This window comes from Piliocolobus tephrosceles, chromosome 4, assembly GCF_002776525.5.
Source record: "Piliocolobus tephrosceles isolate RC106 chromosome 4, ASM277652v3, whole genome shotgun sequence".
NCBI classification, from domain to species: Eukaryota; Metazoa; Chordata; class Mammalia; order Primates; family Cercopithecidae; genus Piliocolobus; species Piliocolobus tephrosceles.
Window position 1 is genome coordinate 157,915,844 of NC_045437.1, and position 18,516 is coordinate 157,934,359.

The window sequence follows — 18,516 nt, forward strand, 5'->3', positions numbered from 1 at the left end:
TAGCCATGGGGGAAACGGAAGCAACAGGTGTTGTCCTAAGGATATGGACAAGGTCCAGAAGACCCCGAGGACTGGAGGATTCAGTATAGATCCACATGGTCAGATTTGCATTTTCTAAAACTCCATCTGACTCCCCAGTAGGGCACAGATTGTCAGGGTGTGGGTTCCAGGGCTGGCCGGGAGGCCTGCAGGGGGGCTGCTAAATCATCAGGCAGGAGAGTTTGGGAGCTTAGACAGGGGTGGGGACTCCAGGCTTGGAGGGTCTTAAAGGAGTGGAATCAAGGGTTGGGTGGCCTGTGTCAGCAGAACCTGCTGCATTGTGGGGATCAGGGGATGTTAATCCTTGAACTTGGCCCTGGGAGGAGCAGGGGCGGCTGCTGCAGTTTCTGGAAGGACCACTAGGGGGAGACGTGCCACAGGATTAGTGTGCTCCAGAGCCCCAGGGACCTGAATTCAAGCCCCACCTGGGCCACTATCAGCTGTGTGACCTTAGGCAGTTGCTCAGCCTCGCTGAACTTCAGTTTCCCATGAAACAGAGAAAACATACTCTTGGTTGGTGTGAGGAATAAGTTAGGTAGCACAGGTAAAGTGCTGAGAATGGCTCCTGGTACCTGGTAGCAGTTCTGTGGATATTGAAGATTGCTAGGGTTATCATCAGCTTTCTGAAAATGGGGGTTGCAGGAGGGCAGTGTGAGAACAAGCTCACACAGACAGCATCCACGTGGCAGGACCAAGCCACCTGGGATTCGTGGCACACCAGTCTCCTCTAAAATGGTCACTAAGTCCCGAATCAGATTGAAACACTGGTAACAAAGCAGTTGTTCAGAGTCTGATTTATTCTCACACATCCCTAGGAACCAGTTTAAAACTTGAGGTACAAATGAACATGCTTCCCACCCTACTCTGAGTTTTTTGCAGAAGCAGCAGGACATGGCTCCTCTGCTAAAATAAATACACTTCACACTCCAGAAAGCAATAAATAAATAAATAAATAAATACGTAAATAAATAGTCTCAATGGGATAAAAATGAGAACACAACTGCACAAGGCCAAATGGGAGCTGCACATTTCAGAAATTAGAAAATTAACAATTCATCTGATGCCGCAGGAAAAGGTGAAATGCTTCTGGTCCTGGACTGTGTGAGAGATGACCCAGAGGTTTCAGAAGTTCTGCTGTTTTCAATGTCCCGAAGCTCTGTGGTGAGAAGACCCAGAGAACGAGCTGGACGTTGGACTCAAGAGATCTCGAGGCTCAGAGTCGTCTATTGAGCCTGCTCATTCTCAAGGGTTTTCAGGTAGAACTTCAGTTTCCTCCGGAAGTCATTCCAGTCACCGTTCGTGATACGGATTGGATGTCGCTATAAAGAAACCAAGAAGGTGGCATTAGGTGAGTCCAGGCTATAATGGTGATGACCAACTGAGGAGCAAGCCATGACAGGGGCATCTTGGGGGACAGCTTACCGTGGGTGCGGCCGTGGCCATGGGCAGGCATGGCGGGAGATTCTGTGGAAAGAGATCAAAGCAGATGGTCAGAGATTCCCTTGGAAAGGAAGTGGGCCCTGCTGTCATCCTCCCCAGAGGCAGGGCAGGGCCAACACAGGGATCCCAAGCCCTCAACAGCTTTACATACCTTAAGAGTGCTCTCGATTGCTGATGCGTTCTGTAAACTCTTGACAGCCTTACTGAATGCCTCCAGGTTTGACCTTCGAAGATTTTTTTCCTAACGGGGCAGAGAATACACTTACAGGGGGACAGGTTACAGAGTATCCCTCCCAGAAGCAGCTGGAAGTCACCCCCACGGTTTCCCAAGCCCACTCTCGGGTTCCCTCCTAGTCCCATTCTTGCCTCAGGTGGGTCCCTGCCCAAGGGCACAGGCCTAGAAGTGAGTAGCAGGCAGGACCTGGTTTCCTCAAGCCCCCAGTCTCTGGCTCCATGTGAGCTGCCTAAAGGGCCTAGGTGGGCCGGGTGCGGTGACTGAAGCCTGTAATCCCAGCATTTTGGGAGGCTGAGGCAGAGAGATAACCTGAGGTCAAGTTCAAGACCAGCCTGACCAATATGGTGAAACCCTGTCTCTACTAAAAGTACAAAAATGGGAGTGGTGGTGCATGCCTGTTATCCCAGCTACTCGGGAGGCTGAGGCAGGAGAATGGCTTGAACTTGGGAGGCAGAGGTAGCAGTGAGCTGAAATCGTGCCACTGCACTCCAGCCTGGGCAACAGAGTGAGACTCTGTCTCAAAAAAAAAAAAAAAAAAAAAAAAAAAAAAGGGGGGGAGGGGGGACCTAGGTGGATCTTTCTGCACTTGGGGGAGAAATATCTCCAAAAAGAAACTCTACAAAAGGCAGGGGGTATTCCAAGGAAAGTGTTTGTAGCTCAGAGGCTGATAATAGCGTTCATGCCCTGACTGAATTAAAGTCTCCTAGAAATCAAGAAGAAAATCACAGAGACCCTAGCATGGAAGTGGGTGCAGCGTGTGAGTAGTGAGTGCCCCAAATACAGATGGCCCAGGAACTCAGCAAAGGCTTCCACTTCTTGTTTGACCCAAAAAATGTCATGCAAACGTGAGACAGAACCATTGCAACCAACTGGAACCATGAAAAATAACTGTAAATGATGATGCCACAACCAATGAGGGTGGAAAACACAAACTCAATTTTTAAAGGGAAAAAGAAGCTGGCGCATCTGTGGGGGAAATTTCCGTCTGTCAGTCCAGAGTCTGTCTTACCAAAAACTGACCTTAAGGCCCTTAGTATTCCTCACCTACAACTGCCTTTTCATTTTCTAATTTAAAAGTCATTTTCATTTTTATAGCCATGGCTGTGGCCACGTATTGAACCCTTCAGTGCCAGATGCTGGGCCAGAACATTATGCACGTTGTGTCATTTGATTGTCATAACAATCCCACTGAGACAGGCGCTATTAACCCTATTTTACAGATGAAGAAAGCAAGGCTAGGTAAGATGGAATGACGTGGCTGAAGTCACCCAGGCGGGAAGTGGATTGGGATCCAGGGGCTGAGCTCTTACCACCAGAATGGCTTGGTCTTCCCCATTGAGGTTGTTGAAGTCCTGTGGGGTAAAGGGAGAGAGAGGCCCATTAGGCCTGTTGGCCTGAGGCAGCCACCACCCCTCCCTGCTGCAGGCCAGTCTTATCCCAGCTACTCACCGGCGAAGGCAAAGGTGGCTGGTTTAAGTGTGTTATAATTTCATCAATCATGTTAGAGCAGTTAGCCCAGCTTGTCTTCAAGGACGTTGTCTGGGTCATGGGAGCTTGGAGTCCGGGGCTGACCAGGAGATGGAGCAGGAGCAGGATGGGCAGGCGGCTCATGTTTGGATCGGCGGGAGGCACTCTGTCTTGTTCTGGTCCTTCGTGGGGCTCTGAAGAGTCGGCAACAGCCTCCCGCCTTATATGTGCAGCAGCACAGTGCCCACAACCCCGGGCAAGGCGGGGCCGGGTGGTGTGGTGCAGGCGTCGGAAGGATCTTTATCTGACATGGAACCTCCATAGAAAACCACAGACGTAATTATTCATCCATGACTTTCTAGTACTCAAGATCAGTGAAACAAGAAAAAAGATTATTTAAAGGGTATCCCCTCATCTTGTCAAGGAGGATGAGAGATGGGAAGCATGGCAGCAGGTGAGAGGACCCCTGTGGCAGGAAGGGGAAGCCTGACTCAGTTCACTCAGGCCTCCTGCCCAGCGGGATCTCATCTGCCATCACCTCCAGGTGGCCCTCTTCCACCCGGCCTGCTTGGTCCTGGTGGGTGGCCAGGAGGCCACTGGAACAGATGAGTTTGTCTGGTCGCCGGTCACACTGCTCAACATCCATGTGCAGCCTCAGGCTCTGAGAAGCATATCTCTTGGTGCCCCCTCCCAATGCAGAATTACTGTGTTCCAATCCCCAGTGGTTTGTCCCATGGGCTTCGGGCAGCTTCTCCTTGACACTTTGTTTCTGGTGGGTGACCAAGGGCACTCAGGCCCCAGGTGGCCATTCTCTTACTTGTCTGCTAGCAGTGGCATGGCTGTTCCCTGCGTTGTGGGACTCAGCCCCTGCAGGAGGCCTGGCTGCAGCCCCGGCAGTACCTCTGGTATCACCGAGAGCTGAGGTTAGGTAACCGAGGACAGGAGCTCTTGAGGACACTGTCACTGGGAGCTGGGGGAGGGGAGCTGGCCTGGGAGGTTTAGGAGGTAGAATTGGCATGGTCTAAGGGGCGGGGTCAAGGGAGGAGAGGAGAAAGGAGAGCAACTCCCTGGCTTCAGACTGGGCCTCAGGCTGCTGGGGCAGCGATTGGCAGGAGACAGTTGTATTGAGAGGTCTCGATCCCTGTCTGTGCTGAGCATGGATTTGCCAGGTGCAGGCCCAGTAGGCAAGGTTTGCAGAGAGGGGATGCGAGTGGGCACAGACCATGGGGAAATCCACAATGGGCCTGAAAAACTGCAGCCGGATAGAAAGCAGGAAACCAAGGAAGGCGGGGGTGGTGATCCCAGAGGGCAGTCCCTGAGGGAAGAGGAGTCCCCCTGATACTGGCCTGTGCTGAGGCCTGCCTGACTCACCCCATGGGGTAGAGGCTTTTGGTAAAGGGATGAGTGTGATGGGGGCGTGTGGAAGAATTCTTCAAGATGATTAGCCCCCGGTGGGAGGGAGAGGAGAGCAGGATGGAAAGGCCAGGGTCTGGGTCGTGATGCGGTGTGATGTGATCAGTGTGGGGAGATGGAGGATAGGAGGTTATGCTGAGGCAGGGGAATTTGGGTGCTTTGGGCTTCTGAGCATAAGCAGATCAGGTGAAGACAAGAACCAGGATGTGGCTGTGGGGAGGCAGGTGAAGAGGCTGTGACTCAAGGCCATGCTGTGAGGATAATTTCTGTAGCTGATATGTGCTCCTGGCTCAGCTCCAGGCTGGGCCATGGACCAGGAGGAGCCCTAGGTTCTGGACCCAGAGCGGAGTCTCACAGGCACAACTCAGCACAACACAGAGGAGCCTTAGGACCAGCCTGGGTACTCGGTAGGCACAATTCATTCAACAGATGTCTACAAAGCACTTGCTGTGTGTCGGCGCTGTGAATAAAACAGACATGGTAACCCCCACTAGCAGCTGAGTCTTGTGGGGAGACGGATTTCAAGTCTTGCTACCCTTCCTGTGGTCCCAGATCTGCAGGTCAGCACTGCCTGGGAGCTTGTTAGCAGTGCCAACCCTCAGGCCCCAGCCCTTACTTTCTGAATCAAAAATTGCATTTTGACAAGATCCTTGATGATTCAGTGACATTTGAGGGGCTCTGATCTAACTACCTCATCAACCTTAGCTCTGGTAGAGTCCCCTATTGCCCCAGGGACCCAGAGTTTGTTCCTTGCATACTCAAGTATTCAGTAACACCAAGGTACCATATAAACGTTTTGGGGACTTGCGCACAAATAATGTGATTCCTTATGGAGAAAAGCTGTATTTTTTTTTAATGTAAGTGGGCTTTTCTAGGGAATTTTAAAGCTTAATGAATTTAAAGCTTTGGAGACAAAACATTCCTGTATATTTTTTTGTTTCTTTAAAAGGCAAGACTTTGTGTTGTAACCACACATGTACACAAAATCCTGAGTAGTAGTATTATAAATCTTATCATTTGTAGTGTTTGTCTCTTGTTTTAAAAATGATTATATACCAGCCTGAGCAACTTGGCAAAACCTCATCTCTACAAAAAGTACAAAAAGTTAGCCAGGTGTTCTGGTGCACACCTGTGGTCCCAGCTACTTGGGAGGCTGATGTGGGAGGACTACCTGAGCCTGGGAGGTCGAGGTTGCAGTGAGCTGTGGTGATTGTGCCACTGCACTCCAGCCTGGGCGTCGGAGTGAGACCATCGCTCCAAAAAAATTATATATATATTTTATATTACATATAATATTATATATAAATTATATATTTATATATTTCAATATATTTATATATAATTATATATTTAATATTAATATATAATATAATAATATATGTTTATTAATATATAATAAAATATATAATTATATATTAAAATGTAATATATAATTATATATTTTAATGTATATAATTTATATATAATTATATATTTTGATATTTATTTATTTATTTATTATTATACTTTAAGTTCTAGGGTACATGTGCACAACGTGCAGGTTTGTTATATACATATACAGGTGCCATGTTGGTGTGCTGCACCCATTAACTCGTCATTTACATTAGGTATATCTCCTAATGCTATCCCTTCCCCCAACCCCCTCCCCACAATAGGACCCGGTGTGTGATGTTCCCCTTCCTGTGTCCAAGTGATCTCATTGTTCAGTTCCCACCTATGAGTGAGAACATGCGGTATTTGGGTTTCTGTTCTTGTGATCGTTTGCTGAGAATGATGGTTTCCAGCTGCATCCATGTCCCTACAAAGGACACGAACTCATCCTTTTTTATGGCTACATAGTATATTATATATAATTAGATATTTTAATGTATATAATTATATATATTTTAATATATATTTATATATTAAATTATATATTTTAATATATATTTTTATATACATACACACACACACACACACACACACACACAGTTTATTAAAGGCGAAAGAGGTTGAGGCTTCCTGCTAGGAGCATTGGAGGACTTGTGGGGTTTTCGACCAGGGGAGGCGTGGTGAAACTCAGGTGCACCTGCTGTGGGGGCATGGATGAGAAGGGTCAAGGCAGCAGGGTGGCCAGTGAGGGGATATTGGAGTCCTCTGGAAGAGAGGTGGTAGGAAGCTGGACTAGGTAGGTTCTGACAGGGTGGAGGGGACTGGGTGAAAGGAAGCGCTCTCACAACTGACTTCTATTGAGTGGCACTTGTGAAGCGTGGGAAACTTAAGTTCTTTTCGTGGCTGAACTCGTTTACTCCTCATGATGAACTGTGAGGCAGGTACTGTTATTAGCCCCATTTTCTAGAAGAGGAAACTGAGTCTCAGAGAAGCTGAGCTGATGCAGCTAGGAAGTGACATCACTGGGACTGAGGTAAGCAGAACAGTCCCAACCCAGAGGCTGAGCACCCCCTGGGCAGCGTCGGACCATGACGGCCTTCAGGGGTGATGCCGCCTGGCAGGAGGGGACGGCAGGGTGAGGATGAGGTGTAACCACTCCTGACGGGGAGATCCCCGAGACCTCTGGCGGAGTGGTTTCAGTGTGTGGTGGGGCAAAGCCGCTGGCAGTGGGCTGAGGAGCGAGTGACGGTGAGACGGAGGGTAGAAGACTCTTTGAAGTTTTATTCTGAAGGAAAGAGGGGGATGGGGCAGCCAGAGGAGTCACAGGGTCAGAGTGCACCTTCCACATGAAAGTTTGAGCTCCTTCCTCTCTGATGGAGGTGAGCCGGGAGTGGGCGAGATGGCTGGCCAGCCAGCACAGGCAGTGCCCCACCATCAGCTGTCCCGGGCTCCTCACAGAGAGCTCGGGGAAAGGCTGCCTGGGTGGCCCAGCCTATCTGGTGGGGAAGGTGCAGTGGGGTGGGTCAGGTTGGTCCACAGGTTTGTGGTGGGAGGGGACGATGGCTTCTGTGTTCTCTGTGAAATAGAGGTAAAGTCAGCCCCTGAGGTGGGGCTAGAGGCAATGAGAGTGGTGAGGTTTGGTGGCTTGAGCTGTGACTACCTGGAGGTGACCTTGAGGGGCTGGCACCCTGGGGTGAGAGGGTGAAGAGGTTGGGAGGACCCAGGGCCTTGGTAGGCAAGAATATGGAATGGAAGGCCCCAGAAGCAGGGTGTGGGGTCATGGGAGGAGGCTGGGATGGGCAGGGAGGCCAGCCAGGCAAAGCAAAGGAGGCAGGAGGGCGTGCCCCCCGGAGAGGCCCAGTGACTGCAGCCCAACACCTGCTGCTGTTCGATGAACCAGCAGGGAGGAATGGGGGCACATGTTCCTAAATTCAGAACATGTTCAAAACATGTTCTGAAGTTCCCCATTCAGAAGGGGCTGCCAAGGATATCTGGGTAGCTGGCCACCACAGCGCTTCCGTGAGCCCCTGGTGGACCGAGGCATAGCCTGGGTCATCCTGGGGGTCTCCTTCGAGGTTTTCCTTGACTCTGTAGGAGCTTCATGCAAAATCATAGGCACCACTTCCCTCCTCCAGAGGCCACAGTCCTGCCAGCCCTTGGGGAGAGACCTGGCCCCTGTAAGATGGTGATTCCATCCCAGGCCTTTGAGTCAACCCAGCCCAGCTTAGGGGAACCCTCCTTTGCGGGCTGGGCTGATTGCTATCAAGAAGGGAAATGAGCACACGTGCCCACCCCTGGGGCAGGTATGAGGGAGGCTGTGCCAGGGCCCGGACAGGAGAGCCAGCCCAAGACTGCCGCCCGGGGTCTGCCAAAGCCCTGGAGGTTTCAGGAGGGGTCTCTGGACCCCCGTCTAATGGATCTCTGTGGGCCTGACCCCATCCCTACGGAGTGGGCCACAGTGTTGGAAGTCCTGGCCCTCAGGGTCCAGTCCAACCAGAGGTACATGCCTCCTTCTTCCCATTACTCACCCCCACAGGCCTAGTGGAATTTTCTGGGGTACCCACCACAGGCAAGAACCCGCGCCTCAGTCACTGTGACGAGCTCCTCTGCTGCCCTCTCCACGGCATCGCCTGTGTCAGATTTAGTCTGCCCGTGACTTCACTTGTGCTTCTGCTGGTGGCCCTGATGACATCGCCTGGTTTTGTCACCACAGAAGGCAGCTCAGGGTTCTTGGCCAGCCAAGCGGTGCCATCAGATGTCCCCTGCTTACCTGAGCACAGAGCTCAGGAAAAAGCCACCGAGGGGGCCCAGCTCGAGAGCCCAGGACTCCTGTCCCAACCTTGGCTCTGCACTCTGTCCCCAAGACCTACACAGCCTCCACCTGTGCACCCTCACCTTTCTATCCCCTGCTGCAGGGACATGGCCTCCTTAGGGCCCAGTTGGTGCGGAGCAGACCCCCCATCCCAGGCTCAGTCTAATAGAGAAGAAAGATGGAGAATCCCCATTTAGAATGATATGCCTGTGGAAGGTGGAAGCCCAGAAATGAGGCAGCCTCACCCAGCCTGCGCTATCAGAGAAGACAGGAGGAAAGGACAGCTATGACCTAAAGGATGATCTGGAGCCAGGCATGCCATGGAAGAAGTGCTCCCTAGAGAGCGCTGGGTTTGGGGCTGCAGGTGCTCCATCTGTTGGCCTCAATCCAGGGCTCCAATATCTGGGTACCTGGGGGGCCATATCGTTCCTATTGTTATTAAAATAAGTTACGGGTTTTCAGTGCCTATCACTCTCTTGTTACCCAACTGGAGTACAAAGCTTTGGAACATGCATTCCTATTGCATTTATCATATCTATTGCAGACAAAACCAAGAGCTCCCCATTCTCAAAGAAGCTGCTCCCAAACTGTGGGCTGACAATGTTGGGGCATAAATGCTAAGAACCTGGCAGTCCAGGCCCTCAGGATATGCTCCCCTAAGTAGGGGAGACTTCACATGGAGTGTTAGTTGTATGGATGATGTTGCCAGGCGGAGTCTTGTCTGCCTCCCAGGGAGAGAGGGGAAGGGCCAACCTGGGTGGGCAGCTGCAGGTCAGAGCTGTCCAGGGAAGGGCAGGACCAGATGCTAGCTAGGCAGGGACACAGACAGGCCAAGGTGAGCTCAGAGCCAGGCTGCCTCTCAGCCATGCCCACGCTGTCTTATCTTCCTTGGTGAGGTGAGGAGAAACCTTTTACAAACATTTTTTCCAGCTTTACTGATCTTTTCTTTACAGAAAATGATGAATAAGTTGATGTGTTTGTCGTGGAGGTTCCATATCAGAAAAGAGTATCAATCTATCTGGAGCTTCTCCCCATGCCCTACCATCCCCCCAACCCCCGCACCCCCTGAATCTCCTGCAGCCCCCTCCCCCATGCCGGGCCTTTACAGAGGATGTGGGCCAGGCCACTTCAGATCCACACAGGTTAGGGAGGACCATGGTACCTCCGAGCAGCATGGGTATGTGGAGACCATTTTGCCTCCACCTCTTCCTCATCCTCCTTCCCCCCAGCCTCCAAAAGCCCCTACCCACAATGGCCAGTAGAATCCAGACTAAAGACAACTTCTTGAACATCATCCTTGAAATCTAGTGGCACCTGAGCACACCCTCTGTGAGTATCTGGTGCCAGATGGGCTCAGGGTAGGAACAGCTCCGCTCAGCCCCAGACCAAGCACTCGTGGGTTCTTGCTCTTCCCCTGCAGAAAGGTGAGATCCAGGAGCAATGGATCCTGAGGTGAGCACACAGCCCCGAAGTCCCACTGCCCTCCCTACCAGTCATCACTGCCGTTGTATTGCTGGTCACTGCTCTGGGCTTGGGCACATTCGGGTCAGGCGCACCTGCAGGGTCACACCTGAGTCAACCTTTATCTGGCATCTTCACTGCAGATGCGTCCACCAGCCTATTCTTTGCCTCATGGAGGATGCGTGTGGTAGATGTTCTTCACCAAGTGTGGGAGTTGTAATAGCCACATTGGCACAGCTGGCCTCCTTTTTGTGTCCTGGAAGCTGGTTCAGAAAGTGCCCCCATACCCCAGGCCCTTGCCCAGTGCACCTGGAGCCAGGAGGCGTGATGGTCCCTGCCCTGCTGGCCTGTGTCAGACTGTACTGTGACCCCCTTGGCTGCTGTGCCCTGAAAGCAGCTGGGTTCCTCCTGGGGCCTGGGCAGGACAGAGCTGGGGGAGGCAATGGGGTAACTAGTGAAGGCCACCCCAGAAAGGAGGCAGGGGAATGGCAAACAAGGCCTCGAGGACAACCTTCCTGGCCATACCGCATACACGTGGCCCCTGTAGACACCACCTTTCTGAAGCCTAACCTGGCTGCCTTACTGAACACCTCAAAGCTCTTTAAACCTCATCTTCTTTATCCATGTGGAACAATCCAAAGATGATTGAGGTGTACGGGGCTGGGGAGCCTCCCTCTGTCTCTGGAGTCTCTGTGTTGCCCAGAAGACCCCGTTCTGGGTCAGAGTGCCTGCCCTTGTCCTGCCCTTTCCCAAATAGGGGCAGCATTTCCACTCCACCTCCGCCCCCCCAGGTTCTTACCCTCTCCACTGCCAGCAGCCCCTCCAGGGCTGAGCCACAGCCACCGCCCAGGACCTTCTCAGTCTTCTCAAAGGGCCCTTCTGGTCTTTGCAGCTTCCAGAGGCTGACTGGCCTCTTTTGTCTCTGACCCACAGGAATTCCTGCAAGCCTTGCCCATCTCCACACCCACACCCCAGGGAAGCTGCCACCTGGGCTGGGGTGCCCATTGCCCCAGGCTGAGCAAGGTACCTGCCACGACCCTTCCACCTTCTCCACACCTGACCCAGTGTTCTGGTTTCTTCAAGGAAAAAACAGCAGCTGCACATCCAAGAAAGCGATTTTAATGACTTGTTGAATAGCTTCCCAAGAACCCTGGGTGATGTTGGGCTCTTGCTACTGACCAAATCTCTCATGCCTTTGTTCAGGCTCTTGAACTCCCAGGCCTGGGAGCTGGGCTCAGGTCCTGGGTCACCAATATTCCTTCTTGATATCCCAGGAATACTCCATGCCTTGTCACAGACGTCAGCGGTTGAAAGTTTAGCTCTGGAATGAGCCTCTCAGTTTTCTTCTCAGGGGTACTGACAATCATGTGTATTTATGTTGCAATTACTTAACTGTTACTCACTTTGTTGTGAAATTATCTTATTCTAATAAGGGAGCCCTCTTAGGAGCCTCTGAGCAGAGCTCAGAGCGGGTGTAAGAGCATCTATGTTTCTCTCTAGCTTTCAGAAAGTTCCTTCTCCTCTGGGAAAGTGAGCACTTTGTAGAGAGTCCCTTCATCAGCAGTGCTGCATTTCTAGAAGGCTTCTCCATTTGACTTGGGTCTGGGTTGCAATTTCCACACTCCACAGTTAATTTCTTTCATGCCACAGCTTGGATTCCTCTCAGGACTCTGTCTTTGGGGGTTTTCCTGGTATTTCCCTAGCTTATGCCCTGAGTGGGCCCACCCAGACCCTGTTCATTCTCCCTGGCTCAGTCACCCCCATCACTCCCGCTCCACCTACTCGCCCCTCTCCTCACTGCCCACACGAGCCTCTGAAGGCCTCTCTGTGCCATCTGCTTCTCATTGCTCCCATGGACTCCTCCATTCTGGTCCAGGCCTGGCCGCCTTTGTTCTCACCACAGCTCTCGGGCCCAGGTTCTGCCACTGCATGTCTCGCAGATGTCAGAGCAGCCTTTCTGGACACCTCTCTGCTCACGTCACCTCTGCCGTTGGCCTTTCACTGATTTATGGTTGGTTCCCTGGGACCAGGACCCAGGAGACGAACAAGCAAGTTTTCTTCCTGTGGAAATCCCCCTGAGGATTCCTAGGGCTCCTTCCAGTCCAGGGAACAATGGGTCTTTTTTATTTTGGGATCCCTGCCTTGCCCAAACTCTCTCACCTCTATTTAAGACTTTGATTCTCTCTCTACCCTCCTGCCTTCCTCCACTTCCTGGGAACTATGCCCGGGGGTCTACTGGATAAGAAGCATGCGACCCATACCACATGAGATGACACATGCCCTCGCTTTCTTTTTTCTTTCTTCTTTTTTTTTTTTTTTTTTTTTTGAGATAGAGTCTCTCTCTGTCGCCTTTTTTTGTGAGACGGAGTCTCACTCTTGTTGCCCAGGCTGGAGTCCAGTTGCACAATCTCGGCTCACTGCAACCTCCACCTCCCGGGTTCAAGTGATTCTTGTGCCTCAGCCTCCCGAGTAGCTGGGACTACAGGTGCACGCCACCACACCCAGCTAATTTTTGTATTTTTAGTACAGATGGGGTTTCACCATGTTAGCCAGGCTGGTCTCAAACTCCTGACCTCAAATGATCCACCCGCCTCCACCTCCCAAAGCGCTGGGATTACAGGCATGAGCCCCTGCACGCTGCCCCAGTTTCTATACTCTAAAACCCTGCTGTCAGTCTCCATCTAAAGCACACCAATGACAGACACCAGGCAACTGTGGTGTTGCCTCCTTCCTAGTTAACTGTCCACTAGAGCCATCTGCCTGTTCTAAACTGCCCCCTCAGTGCTGGGTGACAGTTTAACAGGATGCTAGGTAAGATTTTACCAACTGCCCTGGAAAAGACAAGCGGCACCAAACCACGTGCCACTGAGCCAGGAAGAAACTGTTCAGACAGAGGACCCTAGAGCCTTCTACCCTCCCACCATGTGGAGGAGAAAGGACATAGGGTTTCCCATCACCTAAGTGGACACGTAAAAGTTAGAGGGCTTAAACCTCTGATTAAGAGGGTTGCCTTCCAGACAAGGGGATCCATCAGGCAGAGGTTGCAGGACAACCACAGGGAACAGAGCAGGGGGGCTCAGAAGAGGCCACACCACGGGTTCTCCCCTGATGAGGAACTGTGAGGGAGGGAGGTTTCTGCTTGTTCTTATGGAAAATCCTGTGGGACGCATACACATGCCCCATGGGGACCCACCTGCCAGACAGCCTCACAGTCAGACACGGCCAGCCCGAAAAGCAGCAACAGATCAGAGGATGACGATAGTGTCTGTCATGTAAGAGACAGGTCTCTTTCCACCCTGTTCTTCCCTGCCCCAGTGCACCGCGGAGGAAAAGGTCCTGAAGAGGGAGGAGAGAAGAGAAAGGCCAGACCATGCCCTTCCCCGCACCCCCATTTCAGCTCTCTGTGGCCAGTGCTGGCCAAAAGAGACAGGCATCACATTGGAAAAAAGATTGAGTCTCTAAGCTGTGCTGGACCTTTTTTTTTTAATGCTGCAAGTGACTCCAGAATTGGGAATCTGCCCTAGAAGTTGACCAGGGTCAAGAGTGAGTGGCAGGAAGGGACACAATTGTGGCCGGTGATTGGAAAAAACAAAGTGTTCTGTGTGTGCCCCCCAGGTTCCAGGCGTGCCACAGCCACGTGCAGGTGTAGAACACCTAAACCAGCGGCCCACGGCCCTGCCACAGCTCCCCCATGCCCTTCACTCAAAGCCAGCTATTCCTATGCACCTGCCTCCCCATTCGGATGCCTGACTAACCTTTCCCCAAGAAGACCTGTCAGGTGTGGATAACCTTCCATCCCCGCTAAAGTGGAAGTCCCCTGAGGCTGAGAGGAGAGTTTGGACAAATATTCACCACTTGGACTCACACACATCTTCCTCCAGGGCACTTCTCTGGGGAGCTAAAACCCTTCAGCCGCTGGACCATCACTCTCTTTTCCCAGAGAAAGCCCTCCTCCCAGGCCTGCTCTTTCATCAGGACTCAGCTCCAGAAGATGCCAGAGGTCTTCACCTTTGCAGAGCCTGGATCCACTTTCTCAAATCCCCAGGTAGGGCCCCCTATCTCAGCCTGGAGACCTGGCTCAGGCATTGTGGGTGCAGGGGTGATGTCCACCCCTTACTGCTTGGTTTCCAGTCCATACAGTGGGTAGCTCCGAGTTCCAGCAGCAGGGGAAGTGTGACAAGCAGGCCGGAGCATAAGTGCCAAGAGCCCTGAGTAGTGGTCAGAGAAAGAGGAAGCCACAGGGCCCCAGACCACGGGAGTGCTGTGTGGTCCCAGCAGGCTGGGGCTCGTGTTGTATGTAATTGGGCATTAAGGGGCAAGTGACCCAGAAGTCTGGAGAACAGTGTTCCATGACGCAGGCCTGGACCACACAGGACGAGTCTCACTGCGCCTCTTCACGTGAGCTCCGCATTCTACAGACTTTGCACCTTCTGATGGTGTCCACTTCCGGGGTAAAGGAGCAGGCCCATGAGAATACCTCGGTGCCCTTATAAACCCTACTCCTGATGCAGGGAGTGGGGGCTGCAGGGCTCTGTGTTTCACATGAGCTCCAGGACAAGCTCTCTTGCCCCTTACTCAGAGCTCTCCAGAGTGCTCTTCCCAGATACTCATGCACATTGAGTTTTCCAAAAGGGCTTTGAGCTTTAGCGGTAAGAGGGTCATAAGCCAGACCTCAACATGGGCTGAGCTCAAGAGTGCATCAGCCAGGAGGAAAAGTGACTTTCTGTAATTTGCCCACTTGGCAAATTCTCACCCGTGCAAAGGCACCTCATGCATGCTAGCGGGGATCGGCTTTGCTTGGCTCGTTGCTGCTGCCATCCTTTTATTCACATAGCTTCTGCGGTGAACAGGTCTAACGCACACCCACCCCCGAAGGCCGAGGGACCTGAGAAGCTGAAGTAATGAGAGGCTGAAGTAAAAGTCTGACAAGTCCAGTTTCTCCGAAAGAAGCATTTAATAGGGACTTAGGAACGGAAGTGATGTCTCTGGCAGCCTAGACGGCGGATCCCCACACTTGTCCTCCAGAAACTACTCTTAATACGACAAAGTTTTAGGGTAAATGCACGTGCAACTGTTCATCTCTTAGGCACTCTTGCGAAACTCCTAACCTCTGGGGAAGCTAGATAAGCATCTTTACAAGGGTTTATCTACACTACGCGCATTATTTCTTGACCTTGCTGCCGAACACCTTGGTATGCAGGAGTCAAATGTCAGTCACGATGGTTTTTGCTTCAAAATGGCGTCACTGTTGCCGTGCAACAGGCTATTTTCCTACCCGTGGCTATAATTATGGCGATTACAAACTCCCTGCTCACTTTGTATATTTCCCCAGCAGGCACCCAGAGGCAAGTAGGCCAGAGACATCTTTGCTGAAGGCCCTGGGAAGACCAAGAGCACAAGCAATTTGCCCTGGCCTGAGGGGGTTCCCAGTACAAAGGACTTTTAGCTTTAAAAAACCAGGATGGGTCCAGGCAAACCTCACTGTAGTAAGGATCTCTATGCTGTACCTGATTGGTGAGTCTCCCGTCTGTACATAGAACCCGACATTTGGCTTCATTTATAGGAGTTTAGTTTGAAACATTTGCTTTACTATTGAGCACTAACGTTTTCCAAACATTTTCTTGCATACTGGGTCTCGCAGGTTTGCGATGGACTTTTTCATCTCTGAAAACTTTCAGATTTAACTACTGAGTCACATTCTTGTCACTCCACTGCACACATACAGTATTCCATGAGACTGGGATGAGGTTTTAGCTGCTGTTGAAAAGCCCATGGCCTGGAATGACCACACTTCATTTCTGCAGAGATGCCTGTGCCAACAGGGCCATGAGGTCACTGACAGCAGGTAGGAGATGGATTTGGAGTTCCTGGATCTCTCTCTAGTCTTGGTAATTGTAACTGTACTGGCCTCTCCAATGGTTGTTTTCTTAACTGAAATTGCCTTAGTTTTTCACTTTGAAACATCTAGCCTGTATTCACACACCAATGTTCATAGTGGCTGTCTTATCCCATTAGGACAGCTATAATAAAACACCATACTGAGTGGCTATTCAAAAACAGAAATTTATTTCTCATAGTTCTGGAGGCTGGGAGTTTCAAGATCAAGGAATCAGAAGATTTGGTGTCTGGTGAGGGCCCACTTTCTGATTCATAGACAACCATCTTCTTGCTATAACCTCACATTGAAGAAGGGGCAATGGAGTTTTCGGAGGTGTCTGTTATAAAGGCCTAAGGTTATTCATGAGGGCTCTGCTCTCATGACCTGATTACCTCCTAAAGGCCTCACCTACAAATACCATCACATTAGGGCTTAGGTTTCATCATAAGAATATTGAGGCACAAATATTCAGGCTGTAGCTGCAGCGTTATTCACAATAGCTGAAAGGTAGAAACAACCCAAATGTCCATCAGTAGATAAATGGATAAACAAAATGTGGTATGTATATAAGTGTAATATTAACCTTAAAACGAAAGGAAATTCTGACATGTGACAGTATGGATGAACTTTGAAGACATTGTGCTAAATGAAATAAGTCAACACAAAATGACAAATATTATATGCTTCTATTTATTTATTTATTTGAGAAAGAGTCCTCGCTCTGTTGCCCAGGCTAGAGCGCGGTGGCACGATCTTGGCTCACCGCAACTTCCACCTTTCAGGTTCAAGCAATTCTCATGCCTCGGCCTCCTCCTGAGTAGATGGGACTAGAGGTGTGAGCCACCATGCCTGGCTAATTTTTGTATTTTTAGTAGAGACAGGGTTTTAGCATGTTGGCCAGGCTGGTCTGGAACTCTTGACCTCAAGTGATCTGCCTGCCTCCACCTCCCAAAGTGCTGGGATTACAGGTGTGAGCCACCACGCTCAGCCTGCTTCCACTTGTATGAAATACCTAAAGTGTTTAAATTCACAGAACTAGAAAGTAGAGTAGTTGTTACCAGGGGCTGGGGGCTGGGGGATGAAGAGTTAATATTTATTTATGTATTTATTTATTTATTTATTTTATTATTATTTTTTTTATCAAGAGTTAATATTTAATGGGTACAGAGTTTCAGTCTGGGAAGATGAAACCATTCTGGAGGTGGATGGTGGTGATGGTTGCACAACAATGTGAATGTACTTCATGCCACTGAATTGTACACTTAAAAATGGTTATGTTATATATATTTTATCACATGGAAAAAGTCTAGTCTGGATGTTTTCTCAATAGACTCTGAGACTCTTTCCAAGGTTTCCCACCACCCAAACCTCTCAGCACAGAGACAGCACCCAGCCAATCCCAGCGTCCTCCCCACCCTGACCTCTAGTCCTCCTTCAGCCTGGGGGCCCTTGCCCCCTTGAGATCTGATGAAGGACTCTTCATGTTGAGACCCCAGTTCATGGTCCCTACTCTGGATGGCCCTCTCAGCCTCCCTACCACCCAGAAGGCAACACCTGTCCTCCTGCGGGTCCCCTCTGACCTTCAATCCTCCCTTTTTGTTTATAAAGGTATGCATAACCGCCCTGGAGGTTTCCATGGAGAGGCCATGTCAATATCCTCTCTAGCACTAGGAGGCCTGGGCAGGGGTTGGAGCACATCCTGGGAGAGTAGACACTAGGCAGTCACCATGTTAAGATGGCTCTAGAGGCTGGAAAACTGTAGTTCACAGCAGGATGTGGCACAGCCTCAGACTCCCGTTGAAATTCATACTCTATACATTTGACATTTGGGAATGTCAGTGAAGTAGATTTGCATTTTCCATGGAGCACCCTCAGGGTGGGAGGAAGAAAGGCCCAGTAGAAAAAGCAAGGGTTCTTGCCATCTTGCCAACCTCTCTTCATTCTAAAAGTTTTTCAAACTCTCTTTGGTTTTCCCAACAGAAATTTGAATTCTTTCTCTTATTGTGATTTAAATTTTCCTTGACCTGATTATGAGTGAGGTTGAGAATCTTTTATTGATTATTTGGATTTCCTCTATTATGAAGTGCCTGTTCAACCTTTGTCTGGCTTTCTGTGGGATTGTTTGCATTATTATATTTTTTATAGAGACATGGTCTTACTGTCACCCAGGCTAGAGTGCAGTTGTTGTGATCATAGCTCACTACAGCTTCAAACTACTGGCTTCAAGTGATCCCTGCTCCTTGGCCTCCCAAAGAGCTGGGACTGCAGGTGTGCACCATCATGTCCTGGCTAATTTTCTTATTTATAGATTTTTTTTTTTAACATTCTGGATACTAATGCTCTGTGGATTATGTATGTTGCAAATATCTTCTCCCCACTGCTTTGTATCTTTACATTCCA

General features: G+C 50.5%; 1 protein-coding gene across 1 annotated transcript; it reads right to left on the minus strand.

Moving 5' to 3' along the window:
• Window positions 1-1,189: 1,189 nt before the first annotated feature.
• On the minus strand, window positions 1,190-3,374 carry IL3 (interleukin 3). The gene is made up of 5 exons (XM_023193945.1): window positions 3,164-3,374; window positions 3,025-3,066; window positions 1,631-1,720; window positions 1,462-1,503; window positions 1,190-1,358 (listed from the first exon to the last, which is right to left on the minus strand). Exons 1-5 carry the CDS (start codon window positions 3,323-3,325, stop codon window positions 1,263-1,265), a joined length of 432 nt encoding a protein of 143 aa, XP_023049713.1. The 5' UTR covers window positions 3,326-3,374; the 3' UTR covers window positions 1,190-1,262.
• Between the last annotated feature and the right edge of the window lie 15,142 nt (window positions 3,375-18,516).